We start from the raw sequence: 21,380 nt of genomic DNA, 5'->3' as shown, positions 1-21,380 counted from the left end.
TGTTTATCACTGTTTCATACATCCCCCAAAAAGCCCAAGCCCTTACGCCAATACTTTCTTGTAGAGCTCAAAGCATTGGATTGGTGTAAGCAATATAGCAATACCTTGCTTTCTGATATCTAATTTTCATCTTATACCCATCCACTCCTCTCAAATACTATAGATCTCTCACTGCCTTGAGATGAAGGTTAGGGGTCTCTCTCTCTTTATCTCCCTTTCTCTTTTTTTATGTCTCAGTGGCTCAGTTTAACTCTTCTATGTGGTCTGGACTCGGCCAAAGCAGACACTACTCGCTGGCACATGGTTGCCAGGCTATGAGGTATTTGCTATGACCACGAGGTGGTCGGTGTGTGGGGATAGTCATTCTGAGTCACGGTTGTGTCTAAGATGACCTTTGTGTCTAAGGTGATGTCACTTAATATTTATTTCACTTTTTTTATACAGGTAAGTCAATTAACAACAAATGCTTATTTCAAATGACGACCTTTCAAACAGCATTAAACAACACATCAATAAACAACAATTACATAATACAACAATGACACAATGCATATCTATATACACAATACATGAAAAGCAAACACAAATCACAAAAAGCAAAACACATTCTTCAGTAAAACGGCCCTCTATCATCCGACTGAATTGCCCTATAGGCACCAAATCCACCAACTTTAAGGACTTTTGGAGATCATTCCACATGATGCAACACTTAATTCTGCATATTGAATTTCAATGTCTCAGGGCTTTCGTGAAGATTTATACCTTGTGAATACACCCCAGGTTCAGGCATGGCAAATTAGGCCCTTTCTCGATCTGGGTAGAAGATGCTCATAAGGACCTACACAGAGCTAGGATCAGATTACACTCCTCCAGGGGGGAAAATTTGAAAATGACCATAGGTCATTATCTAGGAGCAACTTCAACTGCTTTTACATCAAACCTGTAAAACAGGCAAAACACTGGAGTATCTGCCATAACCGGCTTTATACAAACAAGCAAGAGTGCCATTGTAATACTTTGCTTTCTTAGACAAACACACTGACTGAGAAATAACTTGTCTCTTTACAAGCTATGTTTATGGTTCTGCACTATGAGTTATACACTCTTGAGTTTCCCATGCAATGTTGTGCCAGGGTCAAACAACTGAACGTTTGACAGTTTGCTAATAATGGTTGGATGGCTCGAAAGGTTAATGGCTGTTGTTGATGCAATTAAAGCTCAAAATGTTGAGTCGCTGGGTCTGAAAATGTCTGGTTGTTAATGGAGTGGAACTGAAGTTAAAGGTTAGACTCGGTCTCATTGCCACGAGCAGCACAGCAGATATTGAGAGGAGCGAGATGGAAGACTTCACTCTCACACGGTCACACACAGTATCTGCGCATGTGCACAGGTTCGCTTCACGATGTTCACAGCGTGGTAGCCAGGGCACCAAAACAGCTGAGAAGTTGTACCCACTATGCTGTTTACATACTGCATCGCTGAGTCTAGCTTTAAGAGTGCTCAATGTTTGGTGGAAGGTCTGGGGACATATCCACTAAGCATCTCAGAAAAGGTCATCATGAATCCTGTTGAAACCAGTTTTAAGACTACAGAAATGTTTTCAAATTTTTTATGCAACAATATCGACAAGTGACTTGAATCCTACTGAGCCAAAGCTATTTAGAGTTGTTAAACGGGAGTGACAAGTGTGTTGATATAACCTGATGAGGACAGGGGGTGCTGTTTTCACTTTTTTTGGAAAACGTCTCCAATTTAAACGGCCTCGTACTCAATTCTTGCTCGTACAATATGCATATTATTATTATTATTATTGGATAGAAAACACTCTCTAGTTTCTATAACTGTTGGAATTATGTCTCTGAGTGAAACAGAACTCATTCTACAGCACTTTTCCTGACAGGGAGTGAGATTTCAGAAATCTTGGCCTCTGCTCCCAGGTCAGTTTTTAGGTCCCTGTGAATGCTATGGGGATACAAACACTGCCTACGCCTTCCTCTAGATGTCAGTAAGTGGTGACAATTTGAATGGAGTCGATTGCGCAATCTGGGACTTTATAAAAGACCAAAGGGCGGAAGTACATTTCTTTTCTTCCCTGCGCTTGACGCACGATGGACGTCGGACTGGCCTCCTTCCAAGCTTTGGTTTAGCCAGTAATATATCTCCGGTCATGTTTTTACTCGTTATAGGTGTTAAAAACATCATAAGGTAGTTAATTTAAACCGTTTTATAGCAATTTATATCCGTTTAGTGCGATTTTCTGGCATTTCTTTGTGACGCACCTCCAAGAGTTGGGCACTTTTCCAGTACATGCCGAACGTTAGTGGCCATTTCGACAGGACAAGAGGACATCTTTCGACCAAAAGACGATTAGACCGGAGAAAGGATACATTGCCCAATATTCTGATGGAAGTTCAGCTAATAGTAAGAACTATTTATGATGATAAATCGTTGTTCTGTTGAAAAATGTTAAACGCATATTCCGCCATTTTCTTTGGGGTAGCTTCGCTTTGGCGCACCCTGTATTGCACAGTAAGGATAATTAAAAAAATGTAATTCAGCGATTGCATTAAGAACTAATTTGTCTTTCAATTGACCTGTATTTTTTAGTCAAGTTTATGATTATTTATTCATTAGACTAGATCACTGTCCAAGATGGCGCCCGACATTTTCTGGCCAGTTTTGCTACTATTCTCATTGTATAACCACGTTTTTTTGTGGCTAAATATGCAAATTTTCGAACAAACTCTATATGTATGTTGTAATATGATGTTACAGGAGTGTCATCGGAAGAATTCTGAGAAGGTTAGTGAAAAAATTAATACATTTTGGTGGTGATAATGCTATCGCTCTTTTTGCCTTGAATCAATGCTGGGGTAATGTTTGCACATTTGGTATGCTAATATAACGATTTATTGTGTTTTCGCTGTAAGACACTTAGAAAATCTGAAATATTGTCTGGATTCACAGGATCTGTGTCTTTCAATTACTGTACGCTGTGTATTTTTAAGAAATGTTTTATGATGAGTAATTAGGTAATACACGTTGGTCTCTATAATTGCTCTGGCTGCTTCGGTGCTATTTTTGACGGTAGCTCTGATGGTAGCTGCAATGTAAAACTGATTTATACCTCAAATATGCACATTTTTCGAACAAAACATAGATTTATTGTGTAACATGTTATAAGACTGTCATCTGATTAAGTTGTTTCTTGGTTAGTTTGGTTGGTTCTTGGTTAGTTAGGTTGGCTTTGTGCATGCTACTTGTGCTGTGAAAAATGTCTGTCCTTTGTATTTGGTGGTGAGCTAACATAAATATACGTGCTGTTTTCGCTGTAAAACATTTAAAAAATCGGACATGTTGACTAGATTCACAAGATGGGTACCTTTCATTTGCTGTATTGGACTTGTTAATGTGTGAAAGTTAAATATTTCTAAAAAATATTTTTTGAATTTCGCGCTCTGCCTTTTCAGTGGAATGTGGGAGGAGTTCCGCTAGCGGAACCCCTGTCCTAGACAGGATAACAGTAATAGTCTAATTTAATAATGCAGCTTTAACAACCATCAGAATTGGTTAAAAAAAGCTAAAGCATGCCAACATATTAGACAAGAATTAAGAGTAGGCAAAGTGATCGTATTATGTGAAAATTATATCAAACGTTTTACCATTGCAACATTTGATGGTTGAGGAGTATTATAGAGTTCACAGCGGGCAATTTTTTTATCGCAATTGGTTATTCTCCATCATTTGCAACAATGTCAATGAGCGTTATCACTCTTTCCTTTGCGATACCTCAAACTGTCATGATTACCAAGTGAGATACACTTTTTGGAGTTGATTTTACTCCTGGCTCAGAGTGTTTGGACAGTGTCTTAACATCACCCTAAAATCTACTCAGAGCTGGGAGTATTTTTGTTGTCTTAAAATATTTTTTAACAGGATTCCTAGGACCTTTTCTGGGATGCCTTGTGGATATTGGCCCTGGTCTGAGGACTACGTGGTGCAGTTCTTTGCACCCCCTTTGCCTGTGTGTGCCCACCTATAACTGCGGCCATCCTCTGGACATGGTTGTTACCAAGGGGGTTTCTATTGACATATCCTCTTTTGTAGATGTTGCTGTATCTGATCCCCACTGTGTATTTTTTATTACTACTAGGGTAATACTGTGCTAACACATTATTAAGAAATGCTATCTTACCTCTGAAGTTGCTACAGATTTTATTGAGTGTATGAACAATACACCATCACCTATTCTGCCTTCCTCTTGTGATGATTTAGTTAATAACTTCACTAGCAAATTAAGGGCAACTATTGATTCCATAGCTCCGGTAAAGTTGAAAAAGGCCACATCCGAATGGAGAGCCTCTTGGATGAGTGAGGAAACTAATAAATTAAAGAGGAATTGCAGAAAGGCAGAGCGGATGTGGAGAAAGTCAAAGGTCCATAATGATATTCTGAGAGAGCAACTTGACATATACAGTACCAGTCAAAGGTTTGGACATACCTACTCATTCAAGGGGTTTTCTTAATTTTTTCTACATTGTAGAAAAATAGTGAAGACATCAAAACTATGAAATAACACATATGGAATCATGTAGTTACTAAAAACAGTGTTAAAGAAATCAAAATATATTTGAGATTCTTCAAAGTAGCCACCTTTTGTCTTGATGACAGCTTTGCACGCTCTTGGCATTCTCTCAACCAGCTTCATGAGGTAGTCACCTGGAATGCATTTCAATTAACAGGTATGCCTTGTTAAAAGTACATTTTTTATGCATTTGAACCAATCAGTTGCGTTCTGACAAGGTAGGGGTGGTATACCAAAAACCATCAAGCGCTATGATGAAACTGGCTCTCATGAGGATCGCCACAGGAAAGGAAGATCCAGAGGTACCTCTGCTGCAGATGGTAAGTTCATTACAGTTATCAGCCTCAGAAATTGCAGCCCAAATAAATGCTTCACAGAGTACAAGTAACAGACACATCTCAACATCAATTGTTCAGAGGAGACTGAGTGAATCAGGCTTTCATGGTCGAATTGCTGCAAAGAAACCACTACTTAAGAACACCAATAATAAGACGAGACATGCTTGGGCCAAGAAACACGAGCAATGGACATTAGACCGGTGGAAATATGTCCTTTGATCTGATGAGTGCAAATTTGAGATTTTTGGTTCCAACAGCCGTGTCTATGTGAGATGCAGAGTAGGTGAACGGATTATCTCTGCATGTGTGGTTCCCACTGTGAAGCATAGAAGAGGAGGTGTGATGGTGTGGGGGTGGTTTGCTTGTGACACTGTCTGTGATTTATTTAGAATTCAAGACACACTTAACCAGTATGGCTACCACAGCATTCTGCAGCGATACCCCATCCCATGTGGTTTGCGCTTAGTGGGACTATCATTTGTTTTTCAACAGGACAATGACCCAAAACACACCTCCAGGCTGTGTAAGGGCTGTTTGACCAAGAAGGAGAGTGATGCAATGCTGCATCAGATGACCTGGCCTCCACAATCACCCAACCTCAACCCAATTGAGATGGTTTGGGATGACAAGTGCTCAGCATATGTGGTTTCTCCTTCAAGATTGTAGCTGGTTGAGAGAATGCCAAGAGTGTGCAAGCTGTCATCACGGCAAAGGGTGGCTACTTTAAAGAATATAAAATCGAAAATATATTTTGATTTGTTTAACACTTTTTTGGTTACTACATCAAATCAAATAAAATGTTATGTGTCACATGCACCAAATACAACAGGTTACAGTTAAATGCTTACAAGCCCTAACCAATAATGCAGTTTAAAAAAAAATAAAGAGCATGATTTCGTATGTATTATTTCATAGTTTTGATGTCTTCTCTATTATGCTACAATGTAGAAAATAGTAAAAATAAAGAAAAGCCATTGAATGAGTAGGTGTGTCCAAACTTTTGACTGGTACTGCATAACAAGGCAATTTGAAATGCCAGACTCATTTGTCTAACTTGATCACTAATAATCAGTATAACTTGAGAGTACTCTTCTCGGCCATTGATGGCCTGATAAATCCTACCCCCGCAAACGTATGTGAACTTTCCTCCACGTCTAAATGGGATGAGTTTGCGACATATTTCAGAGATAAGATAACACACGTTAGGCTGGGTATCAGTCAAGTAAGACCTGATGAGAAGTTGGATATGTGTCCTAGCCTACCACGCAAAGGCACTATGGATTTATTTTCCCTGGTTGATACAGATATGCTCAGGAAAGTGATATCACAACTTAAGCATTCTACCTGCCTTCTTGAACATATCCCCTCCACCTTTCTAAGAACAGTTTTTAATTGCATATCTGAAGAATTGCGAGCTATTGTTAATCACTCCCTGTTTACAGGCACTTTCCCCACTGCACTAAGAAAACTGCTATGGTGAAACTCTTTCTGAAGAAAAGTCATCTAGATTCTTCAGCTCTTAGATATTTTCAGCCAATCTCCAACCTTCCATTCTTAAGCAAAATGTAAATGTCTGTGTCACCAGAGGATTTTTGCTCCACGGATAAATTATTAGACTGTATTAGTGATTTAAATACTTGGATGGCCCACAACTTCCTTTAGTGAAATCAAGACAAGACCGAGGTACTTATTGTTGGAGCCAAACCACAGAGAGAGAATCTGGCCGCACATTTTAATTCACGGGCAATAAAGGTGTTATTTTAGATTCTGAACTTAATTTCAAATTGCACATTAGGAATGTGACCAAAATAGCTTTTACCACCTGAGGAACATTGCCAAGGTGCGGCCGTTTCTCTCTCAGACTGCTACAGAGAGGCTTGACTACTGTAACGCTCTCCTGTCTGGTCTACCCAAGAAAGCCATTGGCAAAACATACTGGTTTTAAGTTTTCTGCACTGACTGCCTGTGAGTTTAAGAATTAGTTTTAAGATTCTTCTATTGGTTTTTAAATCAATCCGTGATTGTACACCCCAATACATGTCAGACATGCTTTTAAGTTATGTACCCAGTAGGTCCCTCAGATCCTCTGGCACTGGCCTTTTAATTATCCCAAAGCCTAGGACCAAGAGGCATGGAGAGGCAGCCTTTAGTTATTATGCTTCCAGCCTCTGGAATAGCCTGCCAGAGAACCTGAGGGGTGCCGAAACTGTGGATATATTTAGTATTTCAGTTTTTATTGTTATTATTTAGTTTTTTATCCTCATATGGTTGTTGTGTAGTAATATTCGTTTTTCCTGCGAAGCACATTGCATTGCATTCCATGTCTGAAATGTGCTGTATAAAGGAATCTTGATTTGATTTGTGTGTCTGTGTGTGAGAGAGAGAGCGAGAGAGAGAGAAAGCTGTCTCACGGTCTTGGAGCCTGTCCTGTCATGTAGCACTAAGTGGTGCAGTCTTTTGGCCCTGTAAACCCTTTTTGCCGGTGTGGGTGTGGGTGTGGGTGTGGGTGATGTGTGTGTCTTACATTTTTTGGATCCTGTCCCGTCATGTATCATGAACACCTTGGCCAGATCCCAGACCCAAAGCTGTCTCTAGCTATCCTTAATTAGCACAGGAAGAAACCTTGCCCCACTGTAAGGAATGGTCTGAAGATAACCTGTCGGCAACCACAGAGAAAGAGAGGGAGGGAGAGAGAGCAGGAGTGAGAGAGAGAGATATTTTGAGTTGTAAGTGGAGTTTTGTGTCTGGTCATCATACTCTGATACTCAAGGAGAGAAGCAGAGAAGAGAGTCCGACAGAGAGAGAGCGAGAGAGACAGACAGAGTGGAGTTTTGTGTCTGGTCATGATCCACTGGGCGGCTTAAGAATGGAGGGTCAACAATCTGAAATGGAGATAGAGGTCCCTGAATACTCTGACTTTGGTAAGTGTAGCCTGAACGGTCGCATCCTAATTTGGGTAGCAGTTGTCTAAAGATCTTTCATGTGTGTTTTTCAGTCTATTTTTGTAAAAGTTATATGGATATTGCATACATCATATGCAATGGAGAATTTCTGACTGATTAATTCAAGTTCATAGTGATTTCACTGATGAATGCATCATACTCAAAGTGTGAACAAGACATACTGTAACACGGTACATTTATGCTATTTATTAATATATTTCTGATATATTGACCCTTTTCTTCTATGTTGGAACAAATAACTCATTTCAAATGATTCTTGACTCTTGGGCCAAAGTATTCTCTAGCCACCAGTTGTACCACCAATTTAATGTATCCCAAAAGGTACCCTATTCCCTACATACCGCACTACTTTTGACCAGAGTCTCATGGGTCTAGTAAAAAGTACTGCACTGTAAATAGGGTGCCATTTGTGATGCAGGCTATGTAATGAAGCGCCTTTCTTTTCCCAATAGTGGAGCAAGAACAGATTCAGAAGAGAACCTTCACCAACTGGATCAATGCTCAGCTATCTAAGGTGAGTCTAAAGCTGGAAAGTCCAGTGTGTGTGTGTGTGTGCATGCGTGCTTGTGTCAGGCAACATCAGTCTAAAATGTATAGCATGCAATTGAAGTCAGAAGTTTACATACACCTTAGCCAAATACATTTAAACTCAGGTTTTCACAATTCCTGACAATTTAATCCTAGTAAAAATTCCCTGTCTTAGGTCAGTTAGGATCACCACTTTATTTTAAGAATGTGAAATGTCAGAATAATATCAGAGAGAATGATTTATTTCAGCTATTATTTCTTTCATCACATTCCCAGTGGGTCAGAAGTTTACATACACTCAATTAGTAATTGGTAGCATTGCCTTTAAATTGTTTAACTTGGGTCAAATGTTTTGGGTAGCCTTCCACAATAAGTTGGGTGACTTTTGGCCCATTCCTCCTGGCAGAGCTGGTATAACTAAGTCAGGTTTGTAGGCCTCCTTGCTCGCACATTCTTTTTTAGTTCTGCCCACAAATGTTCAATAGGATTGAGGTCAGGGCTTTGTGATGGCCACTCCAATACCTTGACTTTGTTGTCCTTAAGTCATTTTGCCACAACTTTGGAAGTATGCTTGGGATCATTGTCCATTTGGAAGACCCATTTGCGACCAAGCTTTAACTTCCTGACTGATGTCTTAAGATGTTGCTTCAATATATCCACATAATTTTCCATCCTCATGATGCCATCTATTTTGTGAAGTGCACCAGTCGCTCCTGCAGCAAAGCAACTCCCACAACATGATGCTGCCACCCCATGCTTCATGGTTGGGATGGTGTTCTTCGGCTTGCAAGCGTCCACCTTTTTCCTCCAAACATAACGATGGTCATTCTGTCCAAACAGTTCTATTTTTCTCCAAAAAGTATGATCTTTGTCCCCATGTGCAGTTGCAAACCGTAGTCTGGCTTTTTTTATGGCGGTTTTGGAGCAGTGGCTTCTTCCTTGCTGAGCGGCCTTTCAGGTTATGTTGATATAGGACTTGCTTTACTGTGGATATAGATACTTTTGTGCCTGTTTCCTCCAGCATCTTCACAAGGTCCTTTGCTGTTGTTCTGGGATTGATTTGTACTTTTTGCACCAAAGTACTTTCATCTCTAGGAGACAGAACGCGTCTCCTTCCTGAGCTCTATGACGGCTGCATGGTCCCATGGTGTTTATACTTGTGTACTATTGTTTGTACAGATGAACATGGTACCTTCAGGCGTTTGGAAATTGCTCCCAAGGATGAACCAGACTTGTGGAGGTTGATTTTTTTTTTTCTTGAGGTCTTGGCTGATTTCTTTTGATTTTGCCATGATGTCAAGCAAAGGGGCACTGATTTTGAAGGTAGGCCTTGAAATACATCCACAGGTACACCGCCAGTTGACTCAAATTATGTCAATTAACCTATCAGAAGCTTCTGATGCCATGACATCATTTTCTGAAATTTTCCAAGCTGTTTAAAGGCACAGTCAACTTAGTGTTTGTGAAATTCTGACCCACTGGAATTGTGATACAGTGAAATAATCTGTCTGTAAACAATTGTTGGTAAAATTACTTGTGTCATGCACAAAGTAGATGTCCTAACCGACTTGTCAAAACTATAGTTTGTTAACAAGACATTTGTGGAGTGGTTGAAAAACGAGTTTTAATGACTCCAACCTAAGTGTATGTAAACTTCCGACTTCAACTGTATGTTGTTGCCTGGACAGATAGAACTTGTATAGGTTTAAGTTATGAACATAAAAAGAAAGAACAGAGAAGAGACACAGATATCTGGAGATAAATCGTCACAGCTTTCCCTTCCATTTGACTTTCGAAGAGACACTTTTCAACTGAAACATGCTATTTTAAGAGGGATAACCTCACCACTCTCATCTGCAATGCCCTGTCCAAACTTAACCGGTAGCACCACACGTAAAACATCCCTCATTTAGTCTCTACATGATGCTGTTATGAGCGTCATATACTAGAACTTTATTACCATTCTGTGAGGCCAGCATGCAAGATGCACACGAGCCAGCCACAGTTTGGCACAAAGCCAACTTCATAAGCTTCTGTAGATAATTGTTACTGTCATGAGACTACAAAGACACTTCTTGGCAGATCAGTTGCTAAAATCTGAAATCAGCTGTCATTACTGTCGAAGGCTTCCATCACTCCGATGTTTTCAGGTTAAAAACATGAGTGTGGCCTGTGTGGTCCAGCGCTTAGTATCCCAGACTCCGGCAAACATGTATACCAGAGAAGGGTTTGAATCCGACCCACTGCCCCTTTGACTCACAATATCTCCCATCTTTCCTGTTTCCTCTTCACTGTCCTATCTTAATAAATACATAAAAACCCTCCCCCACAGAAATATATAAAGGATATATATATATATTTTAAACGAGTTGCGCCTCTGGTGAGAACTTGTTAAATCTCTCACTGCACGGAGCCCTGTGACTTGCCTTCACTGTTGTGACGGGCTCATTAGGACATTAGGACATTAGCACTACTAGACAAATGCTGACTCATTGCACAGTGAAGTGAAGGGGGGGTTGCACGACAGGGGGCTAAAGTATAAATAGAGCCTGGGCAGTGGGAGCAGGCTAGCAGGTTGTAAGGTGAGCTGACCCCGCTTCCCACTGCCACTCCCACGTCCACGTTGCTCAGCACCATATTCCAACTACTTCTCTCATCATAAAAGTGATAACCTGTGATCTATTATATCTTATTTCCTCTGTAACAAGACCTACAAGGCATCTTCACTGATTTAAACTTCTGTAGCTTGTATGGAATTATAAACTAGGTGGCTCTAGCCCTGAATGCTGATTGGCTGAAAGCCATGGTAAATCAGACCGTATACCATTGGTATAACAAAACATTTAGTTTTACTGCTCTAAATACGTTGGTAACCAGTTTATAATACAACCCCCACCCCCTTCACTTCACTGTGCAATATATATAATTTGCTCCAATATGATATCATGTAGGTTCATTGATATGTTTATAAAAAGTTTGAATAGCATGAAGAGGTAGTGGGTTTTCAGCATCTCTTGTAATATTTCGGATCAGCCAATCTGAGCCTAGCTAACAATAATCATGAAGTTGTCTATCCACCCAACTCATCATATGAGTTACAGTACCTCATGGATTATAATAGAGATGTTGTTCTTTGTGTTGTCCCAGAGGAGCCCTCCCACAACAGTGCTGGACCTGTTCTCTGACCTTAGAGATGGGGCTCGCCTCCTTGACCTGCTCGAGGTGATGAGCGGCCAGCGCATGGTGAGTGACCCCATGAAAGGGTTAAGTTTAGGGGTAGGATAGGGGTCAGGCTTAAGGTTAAGGTTGGGGTTAGTGGTAGGGATGTAACGATTCACCGATACCCATCGGTCCCGGTTCAAATGTTTAAGATACAAGTGCATCTCTCTGCGGGACCCCAAACCGATCCAAATATAGCATGCATCGATCAGAAAATAGATTTAAACATTACAAATTGCCGGTTCACTAACATTCTTTGCAAAAATTACTTTCTTTCTACCTTCCGAAAATACCTCTCTTCTTTTGTTCATTGATTTACATGTTATTTTGCAGGTCAAACACCCATAGGCAATATCAGTAGCCTAGTAGAATTGCTTGCGCTGACCAATGAGAGGTAGGCCTATTCCTGATCTGGCACATCTGCACGTCACCTTCAGCATTCAAATGTTTGTAAAATGGCTTGCGCAATATTCGGCTTTATTAGTTGAGTGACAACCAATGTAATTTCTAGGCAATTCTTTCTTCACATCTATATTTTCCAATGGGGCTATCTATACATTTGGGTGAGGTTATTTTCACTGCCCCCCCCCCAAAAAATTAAACCATCTAGTGTTCAGCGAAATGACAACACAATGTCAAATACAGGTAGCCTAGTCAAATAATGAACATCCGATCACATTAACCATTTCTCTCTCTTGCGGGAAACCTTCACTCTTGCGCAAACATTTAGAAACGAAACATGACAATTTGAAAAATAAGCCACAGGAGTTTTTGAAGCGAGAATAAAGGCGACTTTTGAATAGTATGACGTATAAAAGCAACAGATGCCATTAATAAGAAGAGTCTAGAAGTGTTTTATATGGTGATCTACAGAGTGGCTAAGACAGGCAAACCCCGTACTATTGTGGAGGACTTAATTCTTCCTGCTGCCGCGGATATGGCTGGGACAATAATGGGGGAAAAGGCCCAAAAAACTTTACAGACAATGCCTTCATCAAACAACGCTGTTTCACGACGCATCAGTGACATGGCAGGAGATGTTTTGCTTCACAGTATATGCGTCACAGCTGGATAAGTCAACAGACGTGGCGGGCCTGGCACAACTCCTGGTATATGTATGTTACGTTTATGGGGATCAATTAAGGAAGATATCCTCTTCTGGAAACCACTGGATACCAGGACAACAGGAAAGGATCATTTTAAAGTACTTGACAGCTTTGTGACATCAAATGGACTTTGGTGGTCAAGATGTGTTGGTATCTGTACTGATGGTGCAAAAGCCATGACAGGGAGACATAGTGGAGTGGTAGGCGTGTGCAAGCAGTTGCTCCCGACGCCACTTGGGTACAATGCAGCATCCATCAAGAGGCTGTTGCTGCCAAGGGAATGCCTGACAGCTTGAAAGACGTTTTGGACACTACAGTGAAAATAGTTAACTTTGTTTAAGCAAGGCTCCTGAACTCTCGTGTATTTTCTGCATTATGCAATGATATGGGCAGCGAACTATGTAAAGCTTTTACAACATACAGAAGTGCGCTGGTTATGCAACAGCGGTTCTGTGACAATTGAATTTAATCAGAAGCAACTGCCAGATTTCTGGATAGGGCTGCGCTCAGAGTTTCCTGCCTTGGCAAATCGCACTGTTAAGACACGGATGCCCTTTGCAAACACGTACCTACGTGAGAGTGGATTCTCGGCCCTCACTAGCATGAAAACTAAATGGAGGCACAGGCTGAGTGTGGAAAATTATTTAAGACTGAGACTCTCTCCAATAGAACCCAACATTGTAGAGTTATGTGCATCCTTTCAAGCACACCCTTCTCACTAACCTGTGGTGAGTTATTCACAATTTTTTATGAACAATTAAGGTTTTATATGTAAGATGTCTAAATAAAGATTATTATATTATTATTTGTGCCCTGGTCCTATAAGAGCTCTTTGTCACTTCCCACGAGCCGGGTTGTGACAAAATCTCACACTCATTGCTATGTTTAATAAATGTATCGTATAGTGTGTGTGTGGCAGGCTTACAATGATGGCAAAAAACATAATTTGAGAGTGCGCTGACCCCGGTGCTATGCAGCTGGAGGTTGAATGTTTGAAGGGTTACGGGACTATAAAAAGTTTGGGAACCACTGCTCTAATCAAACCGAATCGCATCAAATAATTTCAAACTGAAATGTATCATTCCTTTATTTAGTCGGAGCCCATGTAACTAGATACATATCGAATCGTCTTGAAAGGGAAAGAAGCACATCCCTAGTTAGTGGCTAGTTAGTTGAAATAACAGTTGAACATCTACAAAACATTGACAGTATTTGGGACTACCAAATGCAGTGATAGCAGATTTGCATTATTTTATTTATACATTTTATAAATGTAACCTTTAAGTACCTTGAGATAAGGGATCCCTTTTTTCAAGGGAGACCTGGCAGCTTACAGTACAATTCATAAAGTAATTGTACATGGTAAAATGGACAAGAAGGTACCCCTTATGCCACAAGGGACATTCAGTAACAGTCCTGGAAGGCTGTAGCACTACTGACTTTCACTGGCCCTGCATGGCTCAGTTGGTAGAGCATAGCAATAGCAACACCATGATTGTGGGTTTGATTCCCTTTGGGGCCACCCATAGGGAAATGTATTCACTCATGACTAAGTTGCTTTTGTTGAAAGTGTCTGCTAAATTGAATATATTATTGTCTGAGTTCCAGGCTGGCTACATTGCAGTCGCCTGCCAGATCTCACACTTACTAAAAAAGGTTGCAGTTTTAAAAGTGCACTAACTGCAGTCGACTGTGGGTTTTTGAATGCAGTAATTGCAGAATAACTGCAGTTATACTGCACTCTAACAGCAGTTACACTGCAAAATTACAGCAGTAAAAAAGACAATGTCATTTTGGACTCAGTATTTGAAACATACTGCAGTTATACTGCACTCACCCTGCCGGGATAGGTGATATCGGCTAACCACATCATATAATATAACAATCGGTGCCCGACTGTGTAGTCGATGGCATGGTATGCAATCCTTTGTTGATCCACGTTACACGACTGCAATGTAGTCGGCCTGGAACGCCACCAATCTTTCCCTCCAATTCGGGACTGATTCACTCAGGGTCGGGGCTACAGGTTGTTTTGGGATTCAGGGAACATGTTGATTTTTTTTTTCTGTCACAGAAACGGGAGAGGGGCCACGGGTTTTTTCAGCACAGGGGTAACATTCAGACGGCCTTGAACTTCCTCAAGAAGAAATCGGTAAGAGCGGATGTGTGAGTGTGGGAAGAATCTGATAAGGCAGAGAAATTATGCCCAATGAATGATACATTTTATAAATACAATAATACATTTGATATTTTCTAAGTGTTTTGATCGGAGAAAGCATATAGCAATCGCAACAAGAAAAAATCATTCATATTTAAGCTAAATAATGTAAGTGCCTTTCGTGAATTAACACTTGCACTTGACTCTTTTCCCTCTTACTAGCTCTGACTTTGCTGATAACTACTTTATTGAAGAAAAATGTACTTACTATGACTGTGATATGTGGTCCCACCTAGCTGTTTTAAGATGAATGCACTAACTGTAAGTCGCTCTGAATGGTGTGTCAGGGGTTGGCTTGTTCTAATAACATGCCTCTGTTAACCCAAACCCAGGTTAAACTGGTGAACATCAACATCCCGGACATCATCGAGGGACGTCCCTCCATCATCCTGGGCCTCATATGGACCATCATCCTCCACTGTCACGTGGGTGTCTGCGCAGTTTAACCCATGACACACTCTTTTCACACTATCAGGTTGAAGCCAAACAGAGATGTAGAAAACACATGCATTCATCATTTTCCGTTTCTGTCTGTCAAAAACTCGTCAACTTTTTTTGGACTAGTTGCATATACACAAAAGCAGACAGACAATAATCTCTGTTGCCCATTATCCATCAACGGAGGATCCCCTTTGAAAAACTATTTGCTCAATTTGTAATTTGTTGGACAAGAAAATCTCTGTGTGGCCGTACCCTCATGCTGAACCAAACTGTTCTGTGCTGGCTTGGATATTTTCTTTTCACATGGTCCATTCCAGCACTTTTCCAGCAACTATGGTGGATGCGTAACCAGGCCAACGCACTACAGGTCAGCTTGATTTGGCTCGGCTCAGTAAGGGCCTTTTTTGTGAAAAGGCCCTTGTTGACGAATTCTCACATTCAAAGATAGCCAATATTATGTTGTTGTTTTTTTACGGTACAAGCAAGCAATGTTTTGCACTGTGCATTCAATAGTTAGTTTAAATGTGGATGCAATGATATAATGCAAAGATATAACATAATATGACAGTGGACCACTGTACATTGGCATGCCTATTCATGCTATATTGTCTAGCATTTCAATATACTGGCATTGCTGCTTCATAGACATTGTTTATAGATGACTTAAGAAATGTCCAGAGACCAGTGATTGTACTTTGTGGTGGTCGGCACAAAAGCTTAATTCATATTAAAAAGGGAACATTTAGTTTGGCATTTTTATAAATATTTCAAAAATGAAACATCCTGTAGCAATGTGAGTTCCCGCAAAACCCTTCTTTTCTGACTATGTCGGTTTTGATATCAGGGATATAATGGCTAGATAATACAGTATTACATTACAGAACACATCCTTTGTCATTGATGAATTCTGTCTCTTTAACCACACCTATGGCTTCAATGGCCTCAAAGTACAAGAGACTCTCCATTCATGTAGTGTAGATGAGCCCTGGGAAATAGACTTTGCGTTTCATTTCTGCTCAGGAACAATGCTGAATATAATAGCTTACAGGAGTGTTCTCAGTCAGTTTGGTTCTATAGAGAAGGACAGAAGAGGGAGGATTTTTTGTTTAGAGACTACAGGGAGGTAGTGTGGGGTGGCTATATGTCATTTTTAAATTGAAATGCGACAGTACATTCAAGGGGGTCTGATTAGTAGGACCAGATGTATGACCCTGGTTTATAAAATGTGTTTATAAAGCCCTTTTTACATCAGGCACAAGTGGTTTCACATTAACCTGACCTAGATCCCAAAGAGCAAGGAGAAGCAGAAGCACAGTGGCCTGGAAATAAAACCTAGAAGAAAGAAACAATGTTAGAGAACAGCTATAATACAATGTAAACTACTTTATTTTGAGGAAAAGTACTCTCTTCCAATGCAAATCAGTGTTCCCCAATATTCAGTCGCTATCTTCTTTGTGTTCCAGATTGAGGAGCTGGCCAGCACACTGTCCTTCAGCTCACGCCACTCTTCCTTGGACTCCCTGGCCAGTCTGGACTCTCGCTCCAGTAGCCCTGCCCTGGGAAGCCCAACCCCAGGTAGTCCTGCCCCTCGCGGGCGAGCTTCGCCCCTCCACACTCGCTTCCGCGTCTCGGCCAAGAAGGCCCTGCTGATGTGGGTCCGAGACCAGTGCCAAAGGTGGGTTCCACTTGCATGCATTTGTACAATAGACACAGACAAACAGACACACACGAACACCACCATGCATGATTTCTTTATATTTTTTCTCTCTTTTTTATTACTTATGTATTTATTATTGCCTCTCTCTCTCTCCAATCCTACTTCCGTCCTGCCAGGGCTGACTGCTCCCTCAGTGTCAAGGACTTTAAGTGCAGCTGGCGCAGTGGGATGGCATTCCTGGGCATCCTGTGTTCTCTGATGCCAGACCTGGTGGACCTAACTCAGGCCCAGTCTAGAAGCAACCAGCAGAACTTGGAGGAGGCCTTCCGTCTGGCTGAGCAGGAGCTACACATCCCCCGTCTGCTGGAGCCCCAGGGTGAGGACCAGTCCATATGAAATAAAACATGGTAGAGTGCCGGAGTCTGGTTGAACTGTAACACTACTGACACCGGACGATGCATACCCCCTGGCGACGGGGGTTCGAGTCTCAAATCAACCACCCCTGTCGGTGCCCTTCTTCTCTGTGCCCGGTCTAGATATTTTTTTCCGATCGCCAAACTTTCCATCTGTCCTGTCAATACAAAAGGAGATCGGAACTCCTTTAATAAAAAAAAGGAGAGGAGATAGTCGGTCTTCATAAGGTGATACCATGATGTTGACAAAGAAACAAGACAATATACTGTACGTTACATGATATACATTACATAAACATTACTATGTGAGTTTCATTGAATGTGGCTCTGTCTCTTTTCATTTTAGACGTTGACGTGAAAGACCCAGACGAAAAGTCCATCATGACCTATGTGGCCCAATTCCTGCAGTATTCCAATGACCTCCCCACACCACCCGACGATGATGACCTGCAGGTCAGCGGTCACATTCCCATTTTCCCTCTCTGTGCAACTCACTTGCAGTATACTGTAGGCTAGGGGTATGCAAATCCGAGCCTGAAGGTCCGGAGTGGTGCTGTTTTTTCTGTTTTACTTGATAATTAATTGCACCCACCTGGTGTCCCAGGTCAAAATCAGTCCTTGATTAGAGGGAAATAATGAAAATCAGCCAGTTGAATTGCCTTCGAGTTCCAGTTTTGAATGTGCCTGCTGGAAGCAATATCCTATTATAAGCTTCAGTCAAAGTGCATTGTGCTTTTCACCAATGTTATGTTTAGTTGTTAAATTAGCATAGCTGAAGCAGAGGATGTTAGACTATTGAGATGTACCCATTCTCCTGCTTTCCTGTCAATCTATCTTCCTTTGGTTCATAATTGTCTGTCTGTCTGTCCATCTGTCCTTCCTTCCTTCTGTCTGTTCCAAATACTGTATACAGTATATAAATGGACAAAGCCATCGATCACGTGACACCATTCATTCCTATGTGAAGACTTAATAGCGCATTGAAGCCAAATGAAGTCGGTTAAGATGGCGTCTCTTAGAGACATAGGCCTTTTATCAATTAGATTTGCTCACATCCTGCTTCCTCTCTTCTCTGTCCTCTCTCGCCTCCTTTTGAATAAGGTAAAAGTTAATCGAGGAGAGTTGGCGAAGAGAGTGAACGTGGAGGAAAATGCGCTTGCTTGAAAAGAGATGGTCCTTCTCCACTCCACATCAGGCAAATTATGTTTACAGGGGTGGATCCCAAAATAAATGTGCAAAGTGCTCAAAACAAATTAAGTTAGTTGTGCAAGACATTTTATAGATTAAACAATAAGTAGCATATTGTTTTTAAACGTGTGCATGTTTTTATCCTATGACAAAACAAAAGCTGATTCAAAGGGGGTGTGGCAGATTTCAAAACTCTTCCGTGGTAGGATAAACATGAGTGTCCTCGATGAAATGTGGCTATTGAGGAGGGGAAGACACTCTTCCATTTGTCTACAAACGAACTGACACTCCTCGACCACTTAACCACTTATCGGTTTCCGCGTCACGGAGGAGAGAGGACGGAGGAGAGATGACACAGTAACACACATTTTCAGCCTATGTTGGTTATATTACACCAATATCTATTCCTTTATGGCATTGAAAAATCAATTAAGTTCCTCTACAATGAAATGAATGATAGCCAAATTGAAAATAGGCTGCAGTGACTGATTTTACACTAAATCTATGATCACTCTACATGGATGGACCTTCATCATAGATTTAGTGTAAAATCAGTCACAGCAGCCTATTTTCAAGTTGGCCACCATTCATTTCAATGTGGAGGAACTCAATTGAAATGTCATAGACTCATCATAGATTTAGTATAAAATCAGTCACAGCAGACTATTTTCAAATTTAATTTATTTATAATGTAAAAGATTTAGTGTAAAATCAGTCACAGCAGAAAATGTTGAAGTTGGCCACCATTAATTTCAATGTGGGGGAACTGAATAGATTTTTCAAAAGGAGGCGAGAGAGGACAGAGAAGAGATACTTAAGTGATGGTGCTGGCTACCTCAGTGCTGCCCCCTCTCATTGGGTAACTCAAGTTGAAGGCCGACCAGGGTACTAAAGCTGCCAATAGCAACTACATTATCCAACTACTTTTTCTGTAGGCGATTTCTAAAATAATTAGTTCAAGAACATACATCTGGTGTATTGGGGGCAATTGTTGGTGCCATGATTGTCGTCATTTGTTTTTATTTATTTACATGAAGATTGACCACAAAGATCTTTTTCGGTCACTACAATGGGAGATCCTGTTTTCTAAAAACAATGCCTGCAGTACCACAGTCGGCCTTGAACTTCCGTGGCTTCAATGAGAGGGGGCTGTCGTTCTCCCCGGTCCGTCCCTTCCATCTGTCTATCCCTTCTGCCCATCCATCTATCCATCCCTTCTTCCTTCGATCCATCCATCCAGATTCCTGCACTGTAATGTTTCTCTCATTTCTTCCTCCTTTTCATTTTCCTCCTCTTCTTCTGTCCTCTTGTTGGCGGGGTGGTGCAGCTGTTCACCCAGGCCCAGCCCCCCTGCCTTTCTCCTATCAATCTGCCCTCTCACTTCACCCCTGCCATCGCTGTCTCTCCCCTGCACCAGGTACCCTGTGCATGCACTAATTTGGCAACAGAAAATACTACCTTAACAATGTTATAGCAGGTTTGATTGAATTCCAACATAAGGGGTGAATCCTAACTTCCACCTTTCACATTGCAATGATGTCAATGGGAGACTAAGTAAAACTGAGTGAAGTGTGTGCATGAATGAGTGATTGATAATGCCTTCTTTTGTAATGTTATGATCCCAGGCCTCACCCAATCAAAGGGCCCGGGAGGTGACCTGCTGGCTACAACGGACCTATCAGGAGCTGCTGGAGGTGTGGGCCTCCACGGAGAAAAAAGCCTATGCAGAGCGGTATCAGGTTAGACCTTTTTCACACTATCATGCTGTCCCAAACATTTGGGGATAGTTCACTCAATTAGTCTTTTGTTGATTAATCCACTGTTATTGCAGTCCCAATTTTTCAGCAGTCAAGTTTTCAAGATGGAGCACTTTCACTACAAAATGCATCATCCCAGTTTATGCTCTTCTGAAAGTGCTCCATCTTGAAAACTTGACTGAAATGTCAGGCCAGCTCAGCCCACTTTTATTAACCCGAGCTGTGCTGAAACTGCTGAAATGGACAACGTGAAAGCCAGCACAGTACGGTTCAGGTCTGTATGACCATTGTGTGACCAACCAAATGTTGAACCCGAGTCCTTCACGTGACTGCATTAGCCAACTGAGCTAAAGCCTATCTGCTAGACTCTGTCATAATATGTTTTCCTATGTGATGTCTATGTGGGCTCCAGGCATTCCAGGCATTTGCGGTCTCCTTCAGTGAGCAGCGACGGCCAGTGATGCCCCTGTTGGGAGCCATGCGACGCTGCCCGGAGCCCAGCGAGGAGCAACGTGCCCTAAGAGCAGCCTGGGACTGCCTGGAAGAGAAGGTGAGAGAAATTCAGGAAGTAAACTGAAATTCCAAGTCAATAATTCAAAAAGGGCAACTATTTTCAAGGATTTCTCAATAAATTGAAAAGGAGAAGCTATTTATTGTAAAATTGCCTCACCACAGTCACCAGTGGGAGTGTGTAGAAGTTGCCCCTGTTATACCATTAGATATTCTATTTATATTTTGTGCCTTCAGAAAGTATTCACACCCCTTACATTTTTCCAAATTTTGTTGTGTTTTAGCCTGAATTTTAAATTGATTAAATTGAGATTTAGTGTCACTGGCCAACACACAATACCCCATAATGTCAAAGTGGAATTATGTTTTTATAAATTTGTACAAATTAATAAAAAATGAACATTTCATGAGTCAATAAGCCACACCCCGTATTCAACCACTTTGTTATGGTAAAAAT

At 41.2% G+C, this 21,380-nt stretch overlaps 1 protein-coding gene across 1 annotated transcript in view; it reads left to right on the top strand.

The window, feature by feature from the left end:
• The first annotated feature begins 7,789 nt into the window (after window positions 1-7,789).
• The window catches only part of LOC120023963 (nesprin-2-like), a 192,621-nt gene continuing 179,030 nt past the window's right edge, over window positions 7,790-21,380 (top strand). Inside the window, exons 1-10 of the mRNA XM_038968063.1 lie at window positions 7,790-7,844; window positions 8,339-8,400; window positions 11,562-11,657; window positions 14,814-14,891; window positions 15,290-15,382; window positions 16,862-17,073; window positions 17,232-17,431; window positions 17,815-17,921; window positions 20,282-20,395; window positions 20,826-20,963. Of these exons, the coding sequence (XP_038823991.1) occupies window positions 7,790-7,844; window positions 8,339-8,400; window positions 11,562-11,657; window positions 14,814-14,891; window positions 15,290-15,382; window positions 16,862-17,073; window positions 17,232-17,431; window positions 17,815-17,921; window positions 20,282-20,395; window positions 20,826-20,963 (1,155 nt within the window). The remainder of the gene's footprint in view (window positions 7,845-8,338; window positions 8,401-11,561; window positions 11,658-14,813; window positions 14,892-15,289; window positions 15,383-16,861; window positions 17,074-17,231; window positions 17,432-17,814; window positions 17,922-20,281; window positions 20,396-20,825; window positions 20,964-21,380) is intronic.

This window comes from Salvelinus namaycush, chromosome 29 (assembly GCF_016432855.1).
Source record: "Salvelinus namaycush isolate Seneca chromosome 29, SaNama_1.0, whole genome shotgun sequence".
NCBI lineage: Eukaryota > Metazoa > Chordata > Actinopteri > Salmoniformes > Salmonidae > Salvelinus > Salvelinus namaycush.
This window is presented reverse-complemented; position numbering and strand designations above follow the sequence as displayed.